We start from the raw sequence: 21,148 nt of genomic DNA, 5'->3' as shown, positions 1-21,148 counted from the left end.
AACTTTAAGATCAGTGTGTGTGTGAAACATGTTTTATAGCGAGCTCTGAGACTTTCAGCAGACTTTGTGAACGACCTTCAGACGTCTGAGGATTAACATTAAAACTGTAATTAAAATAATAAAAACACTAACTTTAATAAACAGCTTTAAGAGATGTGATGAATATAAAAAATAATAACTTAAATAAATAACTTTAATGACATTAATCACGAAATCATCTTAAAGTCTGGAGTTTTTCTCCTCCACAGACGCTGCCACAGAAAATGTTTCAGGTTATTTTTATTTTTCCTCTAAAATCACATTTGAGCTAAAAACACCTGAGATATTTTTCTGATTAAAGCTCCGTCAGTTTTTTTCTTCCTGACTTTTGGTCTCAGAAACATTAAAGCGTCATAAATTCTGTGATTTTCTCCTCGCAGTGAAAACAGAGGAGCGGTCTCGTCCTCTCGGGCTGAATCTTTGTGATCTGAATCAGAAACACGCCTGAGTCTCTCTGAGCTGCAGAGGACTGATCTTTAAAGCCGTCTCCTCTTGATCTAAGCACGCGAGCTGAGCCGCTGTCTGTCCTCGGGGACTACAGCTCCCAGAATCCCTCAGGGGCGCAGTGAGCAGCGATGAGTTTACCTCTGAGCAGCCGTGTTGGCGTCCACCACGCCGGCCGAGTGCATCCAGGAGCGGACAGCCAGCGGCTCCTCCTTCATGCCGGCCGTGGCCCCGCGGGGCAGGTTGTCCTGGATCCCGAACATCTGGGGGCCCCGACGCTCCGACCACAACGAAACGACGGGTGAAAAAGTCAAGAAGAAGAAAAATCAGCGGGAAAAAGAGGAGTCCAGGTCTCTACAGGACGGAGCGAAGCGTCTGCTCCGTCAGTTCCTCCAACATGGAAACGTCTCCAAGTCTCAAACCAGCCGGAGAGGACGGGGGCGAGGAGGACCAGAGGAGAAGAAGAAGAAGAAGAAGAAAGAGGAGGTTTGTGCAGCAGGAGGATGAGACTTTATTTAACTTTATCTCTTTCAGATTTATTCAAACTTTGACAAAGTGAGCGCTGCTTCCCTCTCAGTTTATTTCAGGGTTTGAGGTTTTTTAAAAACTTCTCCGTCTTCGCCGGCATGTTGAAACCCGGGCTGAAGGAGGGAGGAGGAGGACGAGGAGAAAAAAAGAAAGAAAAGAAAAATAAAATCCTCAGAGGACGAGAAATCGAGGGAAGAACAGAGCCGGGTCCGGACGGCGAATCGAGCGCGAGCAAAGCGTCTTTTTTCTTTTCCCCAAAGAGAGGAGGAGAGGAGGGCTGGGATGGAGGGATGAGGAGCGGAGGAGAAACTCTCAGCCCTGCGGCCCCACAGGACTGGACGCCAAAACCCAAAAACCCCACGGGTCTTCCTCTGAGCCGCTGACGACATGGCGGGGGGCGGGGCCTGCCCAAATAAGGAGGGGAGCGGTGCGAGGGTGAGAGTGTGTGAGGAGAGAGAGGAGGAAAAGGAGAGGAAGGAGGAAAGAGGGAGAGATGGAGGCAGAGGGAGGAGGGAGGAGGGGGGAGGGGGCGGCGCTCGGACCAACCAACCGGAGACGGAGCGTCCTTGTGCTCCATCCTCCTTCTCTCTGAACTGGTCCCACTGGGCTGACTGGTTTCATGTGCTCCGCTCTGATTGGCTGTCAGGACGCCAGGCTGATGGTTAGGGTTAGGATGCTCAGGGGGGACGCCACTCAGACTGAACTTCAGAATAAAAGCCTGCTGTAAAGAGCTCCCACTGATGAACAGCAGGGGGCGCTGTGTGTCAGGTCACTGCCGTTAAACCACCAACGAAGAAGAATCAGAATCAAGCTTTACGCAGACGATACGCTTCTTTACCTCACAGACGCCAGGATCCGAGGATGAGGAGACGGGTCGGCGTGGAGATGACGAAATCCAGCGGGCTGAGCTCGGAGCCCTGAGGAACGCCAGGAGACGGTTCGATGTTTCTGACTCATTCTGACGGACTCAGAAGAGGAAGTGGGTCAAGCCTTTCAGAGTAAAAGCACTCCTTCCTGTCTTCAGCGGGATGAAGGCCTCTGAGGCTCTGAGGGAGTCCAGACCGAGGAGGAACACCATGAGGAGAGGAGAAACAGAGGAGAGGAGGAGGAGGAGGAGGAAAGGAAGGATGAACAGGAAGAAGGAGAAAACAATGAAACTCAAGCTGAGGAGAAACTGATGAAAAGAGGAGGCGCACGTGCTCCTGGTTCATCCCCGCTCACCAACATTTTAAAACCTCCACGTCTCTGAGTCCAAAGGGAGGAGGAGGAGGAGGAGGAGGAGGAGGGGGAGGAGACGGCAATCTGGTTTCCAAATGAGGCTTCCTTACGGGACAAATCCCCGACCTACAGAGGAGGAGGGGTCAGAGGCTCCCCTCCTCCTCCTCCTCCTCCTCCTCCTCCTCCTCCTCCTCCTCCTCCAAAACATTTCTGTGAATCGTTTCAAAATTTGTTTCATTGTCTTTGTACGTTTTTCTCTCCAGCTCCTCCTGGTTTTATCTGTTTCTCCTGATTAGTGTCACCTCCACACGGTCAGATCCACAGTTTTTAATAACGAAGGTCGTTAAACATTTGTTTGTTTGTTTGTTTATTTGTTTATTTGTTTAAAAATCAGAAACAAACAAATTGAAAACCTGAATAAAGTTTTAACGTCAGACCTCACAGGACGATCAGGACGCTCGTTATCTTACTCTGACGTTTGTCGAGCTGGGTAAACCTTCCACATCCTGCTGTGGGGAAGTTTTTTTCCTTTTTACACACACACACACACACACACACACACACACACACACACACACACACACACACACACACACACTTACATTTGCATTTAAATAGCGACATCAACCAGCGTTCACGGCGGCACACCAGCGGGTTTCCCAGATGTCAGAGCAAAGTCAGAAGGGCCAGCTGTCTCACACACACACACACACACACACACACACACACACACACACACACACACAGAAAAACTGACTGTGTTTAAACACTGTTTTAGTTTTAACACACTCCCAGCGACACAGCCAAACAGCCGTATCATGAATCAAACACGCGACCTCGGCTGATCTCAAACTCTCATTAAACACACTCTGAACTGAGGGACACCTTATGACATCACTCACCTCCGATCCGTCGGCCAATCAGAGCTCAGATTGATCCGTTGTCAAACTGTGAGGAGGAAAAACAAACGGTGAGTTCAAACTTCAACAAAGAGCGTGTGTTTATCAGATCAGCTGTCAATCAAAGCGTCTGCTGCGTCTGATTGGACGCTGACTGACAGGTGGAGTTTATACAGATTCTACTGGTTTCTATTTGACTCTACTGTTTCTGTTTAATCTCTGGTCTCATTCCTTCACTCTTTATCCTCCCTCAGTAAATCTTTTCACTCCTCTTCCTCTCCTCACTTCCTCTGTTCCTCCTTTCTTTTCTCATTTCTTCTGATTCTGCCGAGAGGAGGGATGAGGAAATGAACGGATGAGAAGATCAAAAGATAAAAAGATGAAAAGAGGGAAAAACTACAAGATGAACGAACAAGAAAATGGACAAACGAGAAGAAGAAGAAATCAGAGGATGGACGGATTAGAAACGAAACAGACGAGAGGAAAAAAGAATAAAAAAGACAAATGAGAATGAGACGAGGAGAGAAACAGAGAATGGGAATGAAAGGAACAAAGCATTCGACCTTCAGCCGCAAACAGAAAAACACTTTTACATTCTGTGTGTGAGTGTGTGTGTGAGTGTGTGTGTGAGTGTGTGTGTGAGTGTGTGTTTGAGTGTGTGTTTGTGTTGCAGAGGGATTTCCAGCCGTCCCAGTTCAGGGAATATCCTCTGTCCCAGCAGGTGGAGCGCTGAGCGAGGGAAGAGCGACACCAAGAGGGGAGAGGCAGAGTGTGTGAGTGTGTGTGTGTGTGTGTGTGTGTGTGTGTGTGTGTGTGTGTGTGTGTATAGATTCACCCTACCCATCGCAGCAGTCCTACTTAAAAGTCAGGTAAAGGTGATGATGTCAAGAATCAGTGTGTTCAGGAAACACAGATTTTCTACTTGAATAATACAAAAAAAAACAAAGAAGACCCACAGTCCACCTAGGCCCTCAGTCTGGTCTGTCAGGTTATTTGGGCCCTAAGTCTAGTCTTTCAGGCCGTAAGGGCCCTCAGTCTGGTCCGTCAAGCATTAAGGGCCCTCAGTCTGTTCTGTTAGATTTTAGGGCCCTCAGTCTGGTCTCTCAGGCTGTAAGGACCCTTAGACTCCTCAGTCCAGTCTTTCAGGCTGTTAAGGCCCTCAGACTAGTCTCTCAGGTTATTTGGGCCCTCAGTCTGGTCTACCAGGCTGTAAGGGCCCTCATTGTGGTCTGTTAGGCTGTTTGGGCTTCAGTTGGCATGTCACTTTATTTGGAGCCTCAGTCTGGTCTGTCAGGTCATGTGGACCCTCAGTTTTGTCTGAGGCTGTTGGGCCCTCAGTCTGGTCTCTTATGTTAAGTGGGCGCTCAGTCTGGCCTGTCAAGATATAATGGCCCTCAGTCTGGTCTGTTGGATTATTTTGGCCCCCAATCTGGTCCATCAGGCTGTTTGGTCCCTCAGTCTGGTCCATCAGGCTGTTTGGTCCCTCAGTCTGGTCCATCAGGCTGTTTGGTCCCTCAGTCTGGTCTGTCAAGTTTTGTGGGCCCTAACTCTGGTCTTGTAGGCCATTTGAGCCCTCAGTCCGGTCTGTCAGGCCGTTAGGACTCTCCTGTTTGTCTCTGACTGGAGATTCAGAGTTGATTAAAATCATTCCTGCTCTATAATTTCTGTTAATTGAAGGAGACATGTCTTTAATTAACTTAATTAATTAACGAGGAGGTTAATGAATTCAGGTTTGTCTCCAGATGTCCACAGCTGCTGTGTCCTCTGCGTTTAACCTGCAGACACTGCGTCCTCTTCATCTCTTCACCAGTCTGTCGCCACACTCTTCATGATGAAGGTGAAACACGCTGATCCAGAACGATGACGAGGAAGAGTCTTCAAGTTAAACGCTTTGAACACACACGTATTTATGTTTTCATATATGTGTGTGTGTGTGTGTGTGTAAACGAACTGCAGTTTGAGCACTGAAGCTGCTGCCCTGTTGAAAGTGTGGGGATATGGTGCCCCCTGCTGGTGACAGTGTGTCCTGTTATCAGTCATGACTTTAGGTGAAATTTGTGTTGTTTAAAAATCATTTAATGATGAAACTTAGCTCATAAGTTGGTTTAAGGTGTTCAAGGTGATTTTTTATTAAGGAAATTTTATTCTTATTTAATTGAAAAGCTAACATTTGAGCGATGAACGTGTCATTTTAAAGGATCTTCTGTTTTTAATAAAAGATATTTTCTAACAGTTGGTTCGGAGTGTCTGACGCCAGCTTCTAGTAAGAAAGACAAATAAAACTGTGATGTGTTTTTTTTTAACACCTCAAACATCTGATTTACCTCCCTCAGGTTAGAGGTGAGTTTAATTAGCTTCGTTTAGCATCATCAGAGGAGATTCAGTTTTCCTGAGACTTCATGAGAGAAACTTTTCCAAACAGCGCTCGCCTGTTTCTGTTTGTAATCTGATTACTGCACCAATAAAACTCAAGTTCTCCTTTAGTTACCGGGAGGTCAGACAGGGTCAGGAGAAGACTCCTGCAAGTTCAGCCTGCAGGGTCAAAGCTCAAAACACAGACACAAGTGTGTGTGTGTGCATGTGTGTGTGTCTATATAAGGGTTAGAGATGGAGCCCCTATCAGTGACAGGACGCAGATCTTTCAAACTTTCAGTTGATGTGAGGACGAGTATGGAGCTGCAGAGGTGAGCTGATCTAACGTTGATTATCTATAATTAACTGAAACACTTAAAACCCTCGCTCTGTGGGAAACTTGATGATTTGTTCTTTTTAACTATGATTATGGTTTTCAGGGAGATACTGATCACATCTTGTGTGTAAAAGTCTCAGCTGATCAGAAGTTCCTCCTCTTCTCTGTGACTTACTACTCTACAAAAAACTGAAATCTTATCAAGTGTTTTTGTCTTATTTTCAGGAGAAAATGTCTTTTTGGACTCAATATGAGCCACATTCACCTGAACAGTCCAAAAAAATGTTTTAGTTCAAGTTTTTTTTTTTAAGACAAAATGAGGTCTGAATTGCTGTAACAAGTTAAAAAAATACCTGCCAATGGAACAGGAGAAAAGTGTTTTGTTTTAAGACATTTTTCTAATTTTAGGCAAATTTTCAAGCATTTTTTTTTCCATTGGCAGATTTTTTTTTTACTTGTTACAGCAATTCAGACCTCATTTTGTCTTTAAATAACTTGAAACAAGACGTTCTTCTGGCTCAGGTGAATGTGGCTCATATCCAGTAATTGGACAATTTTTAATAAAAATATGAGTCATGACTTAAGTTTTGGAAATATAAATTTAAAAAAAATGAAAAAAGAAAGCTTATAATAAAATAAAAATTATTATAATGTAAAATCATGACGTCTTTAAAGCCTTAGTGCAGGGGTCTGCAACTTTTACTTTCATAGGAGCCATTTTCCCTCAGCTCACCTGGATTAAAGTCTTTCAAGAGCCACAAAATCTACTTTACCTTCACCTTAAAGACTGCGAAGAGTATAAAATTATTATTATTTTTTTTAATCAAGGTCTATTTATTGAAAGTTTTACAATTTACAAAACAAACAGGAAAAAAAAAGTATATAGAAAACCATATATACCGACTATCAAAAAGAGAGAAAAAAAATAAAAAAAAGAGAAAAAGAAAAAGCCCACCCATCAACCCACCCACTGGACAAGTATTGTACTATAGTAATCAGTCATCCTACACTAGCACCGGCTAACACAGAAAGATGTATAATATATTATGGGATTATGCTCTCTGCTCCTAACTTCTCAACAAATATCAAGAAAGGCTTCCAGGTTTCATAAAATCGTGAAACAGACCCTTTAAGAGAGTGTCTTATCTTCTCAAGCTTGACGTATTTCATAATCTCTTTAATCCAGTGAGAATATTTAGGAGGAAGAGGGTCTTTCCACTGGAACAGTATAAGGCGCCTGGCCATCAAAGTACAGAAGGCTAGCATATTATTTTTAGAGTTATTTAGATGCACACCCTGTGGCATGACACCAAATAAGGCAGAGAGAGGGGATGGATCTACTGGCACTCCTAGTATTTTGGAAAGAGTATCAAAGATGGACTTCCAAAATGGACGAAGTCTTGGGCAGGCCCAAAACATGTGGAGTAAACCTGCTGGGGCTTCTTTACACCTGTCACATGTTGGGTCTAGGTCTGGCCTGATTTTAGACAATCTGACCTTTGACCAATGGAGTCTATGGACAATTTTAAATTGAACAGCAACATGTCTTTGGCAGATGGAGGATGTGTAAATTCTTTGTATAATTTTTGACCAAGTTTCTTCTGAGATCTGCTCGTTCAGTTCCCCTTCCCACTTGTTCTTAAGTTCAATCAGATTTGCTGAATTATGATGATTGAGAAGGTCATAAACTTTACCAATCACCTGTTTTAAGTCTGTTCTTAGTGTAAAAATTGAATCTAACAAGGGTGCTGAAGAATATTGGGGAAAACCATCAATGTATAAGGCAACAAAGCTCCGCAATTGTAAATATCTGAAGAAATGAGATTGAGGGATACCAAATTTACTTCTTAATTGCTCAAAAGATGCAAAAGTACGGTCTATAAAGAGATCCTGGAGAGATGAAATTCCATTACTAAGCCAGATGTTAAAGGCCCCTGACAAAGATGGGGCAAACATGTGATTTTTGACTATCGGGGCAAGGATAGAAAGATTATACAGAGCAAATGATTTACGAAACTGGTTCCAGATTCTTACTGACTGTGCCACAATGGGGTTATTAGTAAAATAAGAAAGCGGTTTGGCCAAAGGGAGTTCAGAGCACAATAGAGCTGGCAGGGAGGTGTGTCTACAGGATGTAGTCTCCAAGGTTAGCCATCTGGGTGCATCAGAAATATTCAGATCTTTCATCCAATACACCAGAACCCTAATATGTGATGCCCAATAATAGTAAAGAAAATTGGGGAGTGCGAGGCCACCTTGAGAACGTGGCCTTTGCAGTTTAGATTTCTGTATTCGAGACTTTTTTTTATTCCATATGAAATCTGATAAAAGACCATCCATGGAGGTAAAGAAATGTTTGGTAAGGAATACAGGGAGACTCTGAAATAGATAAAGGAACTTAGGCAATATATTCATCTTAACTGCGTTAATCCTCCCCATTAATGAGAGGGGCAGTTGATCCCAACGTTTAATGTCCTGTTTCAAGTGTTCTATCAGGGGCAGAAAGTTAGCTTTATAAAGATCTTTGTGGTTGTGCGTTATCCAGACTCCCAGATACTTGAACTTTGTTGTATTGATTTTAAAAGGGGTTGAATTATATGATATATTCCTGGCTGCTCCATTTATTGGTATCAATTCACTTTTTTGAAGATTTATCCTATAACCAGATATTTCACCAAATTTCTCCAAAATATCCAAGAGCCGAGGAAGGCTCATCAGAGGGTCTGATAAATATAATAGCAGATCATCTGCATAGAGTGACACTTTACATTCTTGACCCCTCTTTATGATCCCTTTGATAATAAAATCCTGACGTATAGCTTGCGCAAGAGTATAAAATTATTTTAACAATAATTATCTAAACAAGAATTTTTTTTAAATTTACTGCTGTAAAAAAATTTGCAAAAATAATAAGACAATGAAGTGTAAGAAATTCTACATATAGTTAAAATGAAGAAGTTTCTATAAGAGTTTAGATATTTTTTCAAATTTATAAAACTGTACATGTGATGTCTAGATTTTTTATTTTTAATAAATTTTGGGGGAAAATAATTGGAAATTTGAAAAACTTGTATATATTTTTTTCAAATGTTTAAAAAATGCAAAAAATAAAAATAAAGAATGAAAAAAAAAATGTTAAAAAATATTTTAAATTCATTTTTTTAAACGGTAAAAAAAAATGCCAAAATAAAAAAAAATTCAAAACTTTGTCTTGTCTCGCCACATATCAATCATGTTTATTAATCCGACACGTTGTCAGTGAAAGTAATCCATCCTCACAGAATTTAAATCAGTATTTTCTTCCAGATTAGTCTTTTTGTAGATGTAGTTATCTTCCCAGGGCTGTAAAACTTGAGGTTAGCCACAGGTGCATGGAAAGTTGGTGGGCTGTTGATGTTGTAGGAGGTGAAGTAGAGCGGTGGCAGGCTTTATTGACAGATGGGATGAAGATTTAGTTCAACTAAATGTTAACACAGGATTTTATTTAGTGTCAGTGTCTTTAATCATCAGTACCCTCTGGAAGAAAAATAACTATTCAATAAAGTCAAGGAGCTGCAGGTTGAAGACCCTTGCTTTAGTCTCAGTGGTTTAGTACGCTGTAAACTATATTTGTTTTTATTTCCTCTTCAGGTCGATCAGCTGGGACGGTGAAGAGAAAAATGAGGAAGAGATGATGAAGATGGTGAGGTTAATTAATTTCCTTCAGTCTGTTTTCTTTTTATTAATCTTTATAAATCATTAAAGTCCAGATTTACTTCAGCATAAACAGCAGGAGCTGGTGTGTGTGTCCTGACCTCTGACCTCTGACCCTCTGACATGTGATTGGGTGATAATAAAGTGACATCAGCAGTCACCATCTGTCTCCGTCTCTGACCCCTCCCATGTGAGGAGTAATTGGCCAATAAAACGTCACTGGAGAAGGTCAAGACTACACACACACACAAACACACACACACACACACACACACACACACACACACACACACACACACACACACACACACACACACACACACACACTCTAGCTGAGGCGTCTCTTCATCCAGAAGTTGTCACTAAGTTTTATTGGGCTGGGGTCAAAGGTCAGGTCCACCTTATTGTTATTTCTGTTCTGGTTTTAGGAGTCACTCAGCACAGTGTCAGCTGGAGACTCTAAATAAAGTTTATGATTCAACGTCCGAGTCACAAACATCCTCCACCCTGAAACCTGTTCTACTTTATTCATTCTATGTTTGATCTAAACGCTGTGGTTCGTTTTTCTTTATGGAAATATTTATGTGATTTAGTGTTTTTATTTTCCGTGCTTGTGAAAGTAAATTTCCCCTCCATCATTTTTATACTGAGTGTTATTTTTAGGAGCAGAGGTAATCGTTACTTTATGTAGAAGTTTCTAGAAGTTAACTCTTCACCATGTTTTTGTGTTAGTGATGAGAACACGAGACTAAAACTCTTGACGAGTTAAACGGAAGGAACTTCACAAAAACAACTTTCGAACATCTATATCTGTTCAAACATGTTGTATCTGTGTGTGTCCAGCAGGGGGAGAACTACGAGTCAGCTGTCTCCCAGGAGAAAAGAGACTCTGATCATCCAATCAACATCAAGGTCAGTGTCAACTTCTGCCTGTGATTGGCCAATTAATGAATTCCCCAGGTGTTCCCCTGAAGCAGGTAAGGTGGCAGAGCAGCTGCAGTCCTCACAGAGGGTGTAAAGTCTGAAGATACAGAGTCTGGGATGGAGCTAACGGTGCATCCTGTTTTTGAGTCAATTTCTCAAATTGGAAATGATTTATTTTAAATTTTGCTATCTGATAAAAACAGGAAAATATTTATTTTTAATTTTCCTCATCCCATTAAAACAGAAATTACTGAAACACTTTAACGAATGGTCAAGTGACGTGAGGGTGTAACCAACAAAAACGCATTAATTACCTAAAGAACAACAAATTGATGGAAATTGATGGACCCAAAACCAACCTTTGCATTAAACACACAAAGTAAAAAGTGGATTCAGAATATCAGCAGTCGCCAATCACCTTCGAATTAGCAGTTAGCAGTTAGCATGGTCACTCTTAACTCCAAACACCAGTTTCTCTGTAACATCTCAACAGGAGCTGACTCCATGGTGAAGTATATTCTCTAACCACATATTTTTATGCAGACAACAGTTTTAATTTGGTGTTTAAAGAACGCTAACTGGTTGAACATATTTATGATGATGTATTTCCTGTTTTTATGAGATAGAAAAATTAAAAAGAAATTACTTTCTGTTTGGAAGACAAGACAGTTTGGGGGGTAACAGGAAATAAACGTTCAAATCTGCTGCAAATACCCAGAGATGAGGAGAAAAATCTCCTGATCATGACTCCATCAATCTGACAGATAACTTCCTGGTTTCTTCTCAAACTGCAGACGGATAAATCAGGTCGTCTGCTGCTCGAGACTCCGGCTGATCTACAAAACCTTCTGCTGCTGAGGAAGACCAAGAGAGAGCAGAAAGCTGCTCTGAGGAAACCTGCAGCGCCCTCTGCTGTCCAGATGGTGGTAAGACACAAACACTCACCTGAGCTGTTCAACTGGAAAGATGTATTTAGGTTTTCCCTTCACAAGTTTCCTGGTAACCTGAAAAAAAAAAAGAAGGAAACTAAGATTGAAAATTGAAAATTTACTGAGACAAAGTAGAAAACACTCTGAAATGATTCAGAGAAAGAAAAAAGATTCATCCTTTTAGAGCTTTTACCAACCTGTGTTTCCACATGCTAACGGGTCATGTGACCATGTCTTCTCAGCCATATTACGTCGACGAGGAAGATTTCTTCAAAGCCTGTGATCACAACCAGCTGCTGGTGATAGACAGGTATCTGTCCACAGGTGGAGACATCAACGCCCTGGACTCGGTGAGTCATCACAGTGAACACTAGAGGGCAGCAGAGTCTCAGAATGAGATCAGGTGTAACTCCACAGCGTGTGTCTGTGTGTGTGTGTGTTTAGTTTGATCATTCAGGTCTGCACAGAGCATCTTCTAAAGGTCACGCAGAGGTCATCAGTAAACTGTTGGAGGGCGGAGCCAACATTCACCTCAGAGATAAGGTCAGTTTCTCACTCACACACTCAGAATATGAAGAAGTTAAAGAAGTGTTTAATGTCTGAACCTGTTCTGGTCTCTGCTCCTTGCAGCTCTGGTCCACGTGTCTTCACTACGCCTGTCGAGGAGGACATCTGAGCGTGCTCAAACTGCTGCTGAAGCACGGGGCCGATATCGCTGCAAAAGACAAGGTAAACCCAAACAAACAAGCCCGTACTCTGACTTTCTATCACTGGATAGAATTATTACACAAACATCAGAGCAAAGAAGAGAAGTTAAAGTAAAAACATTAAAACTGTATCACAGCAGCTGTTACTGCAGAACGAAGGTGAAACTCAGGAAAACTTCCTCTGCTGCAGACATCGACTGTTCATGTCACATTATTCTGAAACTACAACATTACTACAAGAAAAAAAATACTCAGATAATTAACACTTTGTGTGTGTGTGTGTGTGTGTGTGTGTGTGTGTGTGTGTGTGTGTGTGTGTGTGTGTGTGTGTGTGTGTGTGTGTGTGTGTGTGTAGCTGGACAGCACTCCTCTTCATGTCTCTGTGAGGACCGGACATCAGGACTGTGTGGAGCATCTGATTCAGTGTGGAGCTGAAATTAACACACAGGACAAAGTGAGGCTCGTCACATTCACACACAATAACTGAAAGGCTGTTATCAACTGTTTTTATATCTGTGTGTGTGTATCTGTGTGTGTATCTGTGTGTGTATGTGTGTGTGTTTCAGGAGGGCGACTCTCCCCTTCATGACGCTGTTCGTCTCAATAGACCTAAAATCGTTCAGCTGTTGTTGCAACACGGAGCAGACACAAACATCATCAACCAGGTACACCTGAAGAACACCTGAAGAACACCTGAAGAACACCTGAAGAACACCTGACAAATACCTAAAAAAAAATATCTGACAAACAGATGCAAAATATTTGTAAAAATTTTTTTTTTAAAATACAAAAACCAAAAACCACTGAAAAACAGCTGACAAATTTTTGACAAAAAAAACGATTAACACCTGACATTAACCTAATGGAACCTGACAAATACCCAAACATATGAAATATACCTAAAAAAAACAATAGGACACCTGACAAATACCTGACAAACACCTTAAAACTTGAGAAACGCCTAAAAAACACCTGAACACCTGACAAAACACCTGAAAAATACCTGGACACCTGACAAACACCTAAAAAAAATACCTGGACACCTGACAAACACCTGAAAAAAAACTTAAAAATACCTGGACACCTGATAAATACCTGAAAAACACCTCAAAAACTCGACAAACACCTGATGAACACCTGATCAGCCTCTCGTTCCCTCTGGCAGCCATTGTGTGTGAAAAGTGAAAACCTGAATCTTTCTTGAATCCTTCACTTTAAACCTTTTCAGAAACACAGACAGCTTCAGTCCTCTATCCGTCAGGTCTACAGTTTGGATCAGTCAAAGATTTCTTTTCATCGCCTTCAAACTGTTTCCATAAATCTACAAAGACGACGCTCAGTCCTTCCTGTCTCTGTCTCTGTCTCTCCCTCAGGACGGCTGCCGGCCCATGGACGGGGTGCTGGAGTGGCAGAATGAAACCAGGACTCTTCTGTCCGATCAGAAGAAGTGAAGTCTCGTTTGTCTGAGCTGATCTATAAGCTGAGGATCTACGTGGATATCTGTGTATTTGTATATAATCCATACAGTTCAGGACGTTTTCTCACTGTGTTATTACTGAAAGCTACACGCTGTTTTTTACACCTTCACTGGATTTAAGGTGGAATGCTGTGCGGGACTTTGGGTTAAGTTTATTTCATTAAAGCTTTACAGCAAAGAGAAGTGCTTCAAATCACTTTTTCCAACAAAACAGAAAAATCAGAAGCAGAATCCAGTTCTTTATTTCTCTACATTTATAACATTTACACGGTTTTAACACCCAACAAGTGAGACGAGTTTCACCCGAATCCCCCTCAGTGAGCCCAGATCAGCCTGAAACACCTGAGTGAGTCTCACCTGTGTGTGTGTGTGTGTGTGTGTGTGTGTGTGTGTGTGTGTGTGTGTGTGTGTGTGTTTGTACAGATTCAACAAGTTTTCAGACAAAAGTTTAAATAAAGAATCACTTCATCACTTCACACAGAAACAGGAAGTTTAACTTTTCTTAAAGCCACAGTTCATCATCTGTGTGTGTGAGTGTGTGTGTGTGTGTGTGTGTGTCTGCGTGCGTGTGTGTGTGTGTGTGCGTGCGTGTGTGTGTGTGTGTGTGTGTGTGTGTGTGTGTGGTATCTGCATGCATCAGGATCAGCTGGGTGATGTGAAAAACCTCCTCCCTGGTTGAGCTCGACTGAAGAGGAAAAAAAACTTCAGTCAAAACTAAAATCCAGGTTCATCAACTCCATTACCCATAATGCAAAGCGTCTGCACTGTGTTTGAAATAGGAAAAGACACACAGATGACTTTTTCTTATGTTAAGGTTAAGTTTCCTCCATTTCAGGCTCGACCAGTGTCTGTTGACTCACTCAGGACCAGGTTTGGGTCTTTGTGAGTCTACGTGTCTTTGGTGGTCTTACCTGCTGGTGGGGATGTTGGGTGGAGTCTTTGTTCGGCCTTTCAGGGTTCCATAGTTGAAGGTTTTGGAGTAATTGTTCAGGTCTGGAGACGTCAGCGGTTTGAGGAGCCGCCCTGAAACGACGCAGGAGGAGAAAGAGTCAAACTTTAACCTTTAGTTTGAAAATCCATGAAAACGAGGAAAGAGAATCTGAAAAAACTCTGGACGGACTTTCACTTTTTACATCTGGACTCACCAGATCCGGCGTCCTTGTTGTGGGTCCCAAAGGACGAGGTTGAAGTCTGATCCATGTGGCCGGAGAGGACACGCCTCCAGTAGGCCTCAGGCAGCGACAGCAGCCGACGGATCACCTGGGACCACAAAATCAGACTTCATGAGCCGTTATCCAACAGAACCAATGGGATCCACTTAATGATCCAGTCCCAAAACCTCAGACCTTGGGCTGCGTGTTGGTGTCTCTCATGATGGTTGTTGGAGACGGCTCAGACATCCTGTGTCCAACGATGGTGGGTCCAAAAACTCGGGCTAAATTATTCTGATCCATCTGACACTGAGGACTCCTCACCACCCTGAGACCCAAAAACAGGGAGAACTTACAGAACCAGAACCAGATGCTCTAAACTATCATCACTTATTAAAAACCCAAACAGACGACACCTGGAGGTGGTCTTACTTGTGCAGGTGGAGCATGAGGAAGGCCAGCGTGTCCCTGTTGGCTTTGGGCAGCTCTGCTATGGCCTGATACGTGACGGCGATGCTGTTATCTTCATCAGCCAGCTCTGGGACACACAAACACCCTTCAGAAGTGATCACATGACCACCAGAGCCTCCATCGTCACACCTTTCTCACCTGAAGCCTCCATGAAGGTCCGGTGCAGTCTGAAGGTGATCAGGGGCTCCTTCAGTTTCCTCATGAAGTCCTTCAGGAGACCACAGATCACATGAACGTCAGAAACTTTACTGAGCATGAGCGGAGCTTTCCCCTGAATGAATCTGTCCCTGAGCTCCTTCACCAGACGCTCCCCTCCAGGAACCCTGTACAGGCCTCTCTGAAACACAAGGAGGTAACGTCAGGAGGAGGAGGAGGACAGGAGGAGAACAGAATCCATCCTGTAGAGCTCACCTCCTCTAAGCCCCTCCTCTCGATCTCAGCCACACACTCCACCACCAGCTGAGGGACTCGGGGATGGTCCACAGGAGCAAAGTCCTCCAACAAACTCTGCGAATAACCCTGTCACTTTAAATCCAGACCAGGAGCAACAACCTGACACATGCTAACATGCTAACACCAATGAGGAACCTGGACCGTGAAACCTTAAGACGTTGCAGGCGCCGCCCTGTTGGCTATAGCTGCCTGTTGCAGCAGCTCTTTCTTCTTTGTCTGTTTCTTGTGTTTTTTTCGTCTCTTTTTCGTCATCTTTGTATTTGGAGTGGATCATTACTTCGTGGACACCAAACTTTTTGTGTCTTCAGTGATATTTTTACTACTTTGTCTCCTGTGCTTGTCTGGAGATCCTACATGTAACCATGGCTGCATTGTTTACATGTGTAATCAGCTGTTAGCAGCCTGTGGCATGTCGATGCTAACTGGTGCTAGGCCAGATGTTTCCCCACAAGGTGAGGAGAAGGAGGTGAGGACGACGTGCTGGTTCTCAGGTGTGAGCTAAGAAGTGACGACATGGACCTGTCCTTCCATCCATCGTTATTGGGAACGTAAGATCTATCTCCAATAAGATGGACGAGCTAGCTGTGCTAACCCAGCACAGTGTAGATGTGACATGTTGGGTTTTAAATAAAGATTTAGCTCTTTGTCGACACTCCGTTTCTTTCCTCTCAGAATCTGGATCATGTTTTATGGAAACAGGTTTGGACCAGTTCACTCCTTCATCATGGCATTTAGTCTTACGTTGAACTCTCTGGCACCCCCTTGTGGACATTTTGGTAAAAGTTATTGATAAAATAAAAAATGTGCCATTTTTTATTACATTTTTTCTGTCTTCAATCTCAGAACTCAGACTTTTTTCTCTGACAAAATAGTTTTTTTTTACATTTTGATTCAACAGCCCTAATCCTTTTCTGTATAAATGTTTAAATCTATAAAATAAAAGATATATTCTCGTCCTGAAACAGTCACTTCCTCTCTGGTACCTTTTGGGCCGGGCCTCCCGTCGTAACGGCAGCAGAACAGCCGTCGTTCAGTTTGTGTTTACACTCTGGATGAGCGACAGCTCGGCAGTTTCTGCACTTCACCGCCATCTTCCCGAAGCGGATTCTCTTTCCACACGGCGAGCAGGTCTCAGGTCGGATCACCTGCAGAGGGAACAGTGGGTCAGCACATGGAAACCAAAGAGACGGGGTTCCACAAGGTTCTATACTCGGCCCCTTTCTACTATAATTCATCAATCACAACATTTTCAAAAACTCTTGATCCTCTAATCAGCTCATTGATCTCTAACCTCATCTCCTCTGTTTCTGACTCTGTGTTTTGGTTCTTCCAGAGTCGTGGCCATCTTCTTTTCTGGCTTATTAATCAACGTTATGATTCATGTTTTTGCCTCTTTACCGTTTTGGACAGGAAGACGTGTTTGGTGGTTTTCTCAGCTCTGGAGATGTACGACAGTCCAACTGCCGATCTGTTCACGGTGGGTGTTTCCGTTTCTGACTCCACGGTCATCTCGTCATCAGGAAACCACACGGACGTCTGGTCTGAGGAAGAGAAAGTGGTTTTAAGATAGATTATGACTCATTTCAGAGCCCTGAACGGTGTTTTATTGATTCAAAGTTAATTGTTTCAGACTTTTACAGCACCAAAAAGAAACAAGTGAAGACTCAGAGAAAGAGAAGGTAAATTACCAACTCCTCCTTCACCTCCCAGAGAGGGCCCACACTCCTGGGTGACGGTCCTGGTCGGGTTCTCCACCTCCTCTTGTGTGGTTCCCAGAACTCTGTGGATCTGGCCTCCAGCCTCCGTAGCAGTCACAGACGTTTTAAGGATTGTTTCTACATCCTGAGTCACAGACAGACAGATCCTGATGTTCAGCAGGAAATCTTTAAATTCAGAGTCTCTCCATCAACACAACGTGATCAGCACGATGAATCCAATTATTTAAGTATCTTCTTCTTCTTCGTCTTCAACCTGTCAGTCAAACATCCTCACAGCAGCTTTCTGTGAGCCAGGTGTGCTTACCTTCTCCACAGGTTTACTCTCCAACAGCTCTGCTGAAGTGTTCCCACTCCTCCCTCGTTTCACAACCGGGACAAAAAGAGACGGACCCAACGAGGAGCGCTGCGAGGAAACGCGTCACAAGGACGAGTCAGGACAGATACAACAAGACGAGACTACACAAACATCCAAAGGTGAAAACAATGAACCATTCAAGGAGAAAATAATTTAAGACCAAAATCATCCAAAGAAAAATATCAAAAAGGAAAATTTGGCAGAAACAATTTTCCAAACTCAAACAGAAACTACAACGATCCTTCTGTGAAAGTTTTTCTGAAGCTGAAACACTGACTTACTCTTTTCTCTCTGACCCGAGATCTCAGAGGTTTTATCACCGTGGTGTCCAGATCCTGGAAAAGCAAACAGCATCAACCACAGTTCTCACAAACCACTGGACCAACCAGGGTCATTACAGAACTTTTGTTCAGAAAGGTTTTCTTTTGAACGTACCACGTCGTCGTCTGTGCGGTCGTAGCTGATGTCTGAATGTGACAGGAAGGAGGACTCGTCGATCACAGACAGCCTGGCAGGACAAACTCAGGGATTATTTGACGTTGAGCTCATTTTTTAATCCTTCAGCAGCTTTCCTACAGTTTCTGCTCTACCAGTCGCACAAACTTTCAACATTTCTTTTTAATCTGCTTCATGAACTGAGTCACACTCTGCTCTCCTACCGTTTATTGCTGCGGTGCAGCGTCGTGTTTCCTCCTCTGTGGTCGAACGTGGCGAGCAGACATTTCTGCTCGTCGTTCAGTGCAGCGCTCGATCTGCTGTCGTGAACAAGAATGTCGCACATGAGCTGCATCTGCCGCTGCTGGAAGGCATAAGAAACAGAAAGAGAAGCCGTCAGCGCCCCCTGTAGGCAACACACTTCACCACCTCATTTTGAACATCCTCGTGTTTAAAGTCACGGAGCTGTTTTTGTGAGTACTTCCTGTTTGTGCTTTGTGAACCCACCAGGTACTGGTAGTCTCCCTCCACCTTGTAGCGCTTCTTCATCTCCACGTCCAGCTGGTTTCGGGCGTGTTTCAGCTTCACCTCCAGAGCAGCTTTGGCCACGTCTGACTTCACCAGCAGCTCCTTGTACTTCTTCAGCTCCAGCTCAGCATGAAACCACCGCTTCCTCACAGACTCAAAGTTCTTCACCACCTCCAGCATCTCTGACAGGAAATAAAAACATTCCCAAACACCTTTCCATAAATAATCATGATGTGGTTTTATCTGAAACTGTAAAAACAGAGACTGATTTATTGTTTAGTGAGTGAGTGTGTGTTTGCTCACCCTGCTCTGCGTTGACAGTTATCTCCTCCATGGTGATCCCCTGGAGACAAAGGGCGAGCAGCTCCTCCACTACGGGCCGGGACTCTCCCATCACCACCGACAGGTCTGCAGTGTCAAACACTGGAGTGTGTTAAACACAGGATTACAGATTAAACCTTTAATCTCACAGACTAGCTGATTCACAAAAAGTTTTTAAAAAAGTCACAAACAGATTAACACACTAGGACGGGGGTGGCCAACCAGTCAGAGACCAAGAGCCACAAAAATGACCGTGGTACAACAGAGAGCCACATCACACATGGGGTCTTACAAAAACACTTCTTCTCACACATAAAAAAATGACATAAAATTAAAGATCGATACATTTCCTATTTTCAAAGTGAGGTTTATTGTTTTTTTAAGTGTTTTTAAATTCATACTGGAGAAGAGAAACTGAAACTTAAGTATCAATCCCAACTGATCCCAACATTGGCATCCATATATATTCAGTTTAGATTGATCGGCACACCACTACTCATAACTTTATAATATATTTTTTATGAATTAATTGAAGAGCCACACACCGAAAGGCAAAGAGTTACATGCGGCTCGCGAGCCACAGGTTGGCCACCCCTGCACTAGGATTAAACCTGAAGGATAAATACCTTTGGATTAGACCTACAGATTGAAATATTTGGATCAGACCTGCAGATTAATACCTTTGGATAAGACCTGCATGATAAAACTTTTGGATAAGACCTGCAGGTTAACGCTTTTTGATAAAACCTGCTTGTTGAAACTTAAAGGATTAGTCCTACAGATTAAAATTTTTGGATTAGACCTGCAGATTAAAACTTTCAGGATAAAACCAAAAGATTAAAACTTTTGGATTAGACCTGCAGATTAATAATTTTGGATTAGACCTGCATGTTGAAACTTCTGGATTAGACCTGCAGATTAAAACCTTGGATAAGACCTGCAGGTTAACGCCTTTTGATAAAACCTGCTTGTTGAAATTTAAAGGATTAGACCTACAGATTAAAATTTTTGGATTAGACCTGCAGATTAATACCTTTGGATTAGACCTGCATGTTAAAACTTTTGGATTAGACCTGCAGATTAAAAATTTTGGATTAGACCTGCAGATTAAACACACTAGAATAAAACCTGCAGGTTATATCTTTTGGATTTGACCTGCAGATAAAAACTTTCAAGATCAGACCTGCAGATTGATATTTTTGGATTAGACCTGCATGTTAAAATTTTGAATGAGACCTACAGATTAAAATTTTTGGATGAGACCTGTAGATTAATACCTTTGGATTAGACCTGCATGTTGAAACCTTTGGATTAGACGTGCAGATTAAAACTTTCAGGATAAAACCTAAAGATTAAAACTTTTGGATTAGACCTTACAGGATAAAATTTTTGGACTAGTCCTGCAGCTTTACACTCAAAGAATTAGACCTGAAGATTAAACACACCAGAATAAAACCTGCAGGTTAAAACTTTTGATAAAACCTGCTTGCTGAAATTTAAAAGATTAGTCCTCCAGATTAAAATTTTTGGATTAGACCTGCAGGTTTAAATTTTTGGATCAGACCTACAGATTGAAACATTTAGATTAGCTTTCTATTAAAACTTTCAGGATTAGACCTGTAGGTTAAAATCTTTGGATTAGCTTTCTCTGTTAGCACTTCAGGATTAAACCAGCAGGTCTCTGATGAAAACATCTCTGTGTTATCCTTTCAGTTGATCCACGCCAGGTTCCACGGGGGGTTACCTTACAGCACAAGCTCTTCTCTCCAACTGTCCCACACCTCGACACGTGACACGCGCGTGACTGATCATGGAGCGTTGGTGTTGGACACAGCGCGCGCGGAGAGCAGTCATTAACCCTCTAATTAACGCGATGGTTTATTTTTCAGTTAATAACAGCTGAGCACATAAACCGGCTCTGCGTGGACTCACCTCGGCTCCAGGTGAAGCTGCAGACTTCAGGCAGGTGGTGGCAGTTTGTACCACGTGACTTCACCCACACGGTCCAATGTCGTCATCCGCCGTGCCGGTCTGTCACGTGATGTTTCCCCTCGTTGATAAACAGCTCCTCCTTGTGAAATATGTATTCACATATCATACAGTATTTGTAAAACATGTCCAGGTGTGAACAGGAAATGATGCCACCTGATGGTGAGAGGAGGCTCAGAG

The 21,148-nt window shown here is 42.8% G+C and overlaps 3 protein-coding genes across 15 annotated transcripts in view; 1 reads left to right on the top strand and 2 right to left on the bottom strand.

The window, feature by feature from the left end:
• ebf3a (EBF transcription factor 3a) overlaps positions 1–11,441 on the bottom strand; it is a 33,771-nt gene extending 22,330 nt beyond the window's left edge. For 4 of the 9 annotated variants that reach the window (XM_074663511.1, XM_074663518.1, XM_074663516.1 and 1 more), the window contains exons 1-4: positions 11,380–11,441; positions 3,132–3,177; positions 1,850–2,057; positions 625–1,768 (exon numbers count right to left, since the gene is read on the bottom strand). In XM_074663511.1, coding sequence (XP_074519612.1) covers positions 625–746 — 122 coding nt within the window. In that variant the 5' untranslated portion in view covers positions 747–1,768; positions 1,850–2,057; positions 3,132–3,177; positions 11,380–11,441. Of the gene's footprint in view, positions 1–624; positions 1,769–1,849; positions 2,058–3,131; positions 3,178–11,379 lie in introns of those variants that run through there. The other 5 variants (XM_074663514.1, XM_074663513.1, XM_074663517.1 and 2 more) reach the window with 5 other exon arrangements.
• On the top strand, positions 5,799–13,679 carry LOC141785489 (uncharacterized). The gene is made up of 10 exons (XM_074663829.1): positions 5,799–5,812; positions 9,448–9,499; positions 10,354–10,422; positions 11,229–11,360; positions 11,606–11,713; positions 11,808–11,906; positions 11,994–12,092; positions 12,426–12,524; positions 12,637–12,735; positions 13,444–13,679. Exons 1-10 carry the CDS (start codon positions 5,799–5,801, stop codon positions 13,519–13,521), a joined length of 849 nt encoding a protein of 282 aa, XP_074519930.1. The 3' UTR covers positions 13,522–13,679.
• LOC141785297 (rac GTPase-activating protein 1) lies at positions 13,642–21,111 on the bottom strand. Of its 5 annotated transcripts, none has more exons than XM_074663505.1 (17): positions 20,912–21,111; positions 18,962–19,081; positions 18,638–18,840; positions 18,355–18,494; positions 18,131–18,203; positions 17,977–18,030; positions 17,645–17,743; positions 17,311–17,464; positions 17,021–17,163; positions 16,606–16,767; positions 15,581–15,676; positions 15,308–15,506; positions 15,131–15,236; positions 14,894–15,026; positions 14,693–14,807; positions 14,459–14,570; positions 13,642–14,232 (listed from the first exon to the last, which is right to left on the bottom strand). In XM_074663505.1, exons 2-17 carry the CDS (start codon positions 19,050–19,052, stop codon positions 14,190–14,192), a joined length of 1,923 nt encoding a protein of 640 aa, XP_074519606.1. In that variant the 5' UTR covers positions 19,053–19,081; positions 20,912–21,111; the 3' UTR covers positions 13,642–14,189. The 5 variants fall into 5 exon arrangements, with proteins under 5 accessions (XP_074519606.1, XP_074519609.1, XP_074519607.1 ...); XM_074663508.1 differs by having other exon boundaries at positions 18,962–19,066; XM_074663506.1 differs by lacking the exon at positions 20,912–21,111 and adding an exon at positions 20,724–20,904.
• Positions 21,112–21,148: the final 37 nt, after the last annotated feature.

The sequence above is a fragment of the Halichoeres trimaculatus genome, unplaced genomic scaffold, assembly GCF_033239565.1.
Source record: "Halichoeres trimaculatus isolate MK-OKI-2021-1 unplaced genomic scaffold, fHalTri1.1 fHalTri1_scaffold_23, whole genome shotgun sequence".
NCBI lineage: Eukaryota > Metazoa > Chordata > Actinopteri > Labriformes > Labridae > Halichoeres > Halichoeres trimaculatus.
The sequence above is the reverse complement of the archived record's forward strand: the minus strand, read 5'-3'. Positions and strand labels throughout refer to the sequence as shown.

Coding starts and splice junctions, on each gene's coding strand:
- LOC141785489 (XM_074663829.1), top strand. Junction 10,423..11,228: donor ATCATCCAATCAACATCAAG/GTCAGTGTCAAC, acceptor CTCAAACTGCAG/ACGGATAAATCAGGTCGTCT. Junction 12,736..13,443: donor ACACAAACATCATCAACCAG/GTACACCTGAAG, acceptor TCTCTCCCTCAG/GACGGCTGCCGGCCCATGGA.
- LOC141785297 (XM_074663504.1), bottom strand. CDS start 20,833: ATGACTGCTCTCCGCGCGCGCTGTGTCCAACACCAACGCTCCATGATC. Junction 18,841..18,961: donor AACTGTCAACGCAGAGCAGG/GTGAGCAAACAC, acceptor ATTTCCTGTCAG/AGATGCTGGAGGTGGTGAAG. Junction 14,233..14,458: donor CCCAACATCCCCACCAGCAG/GTAAGACCACCA, acceptor TTTCCTCTTCAG/TCGAGCTCAACCAGGGAGGA.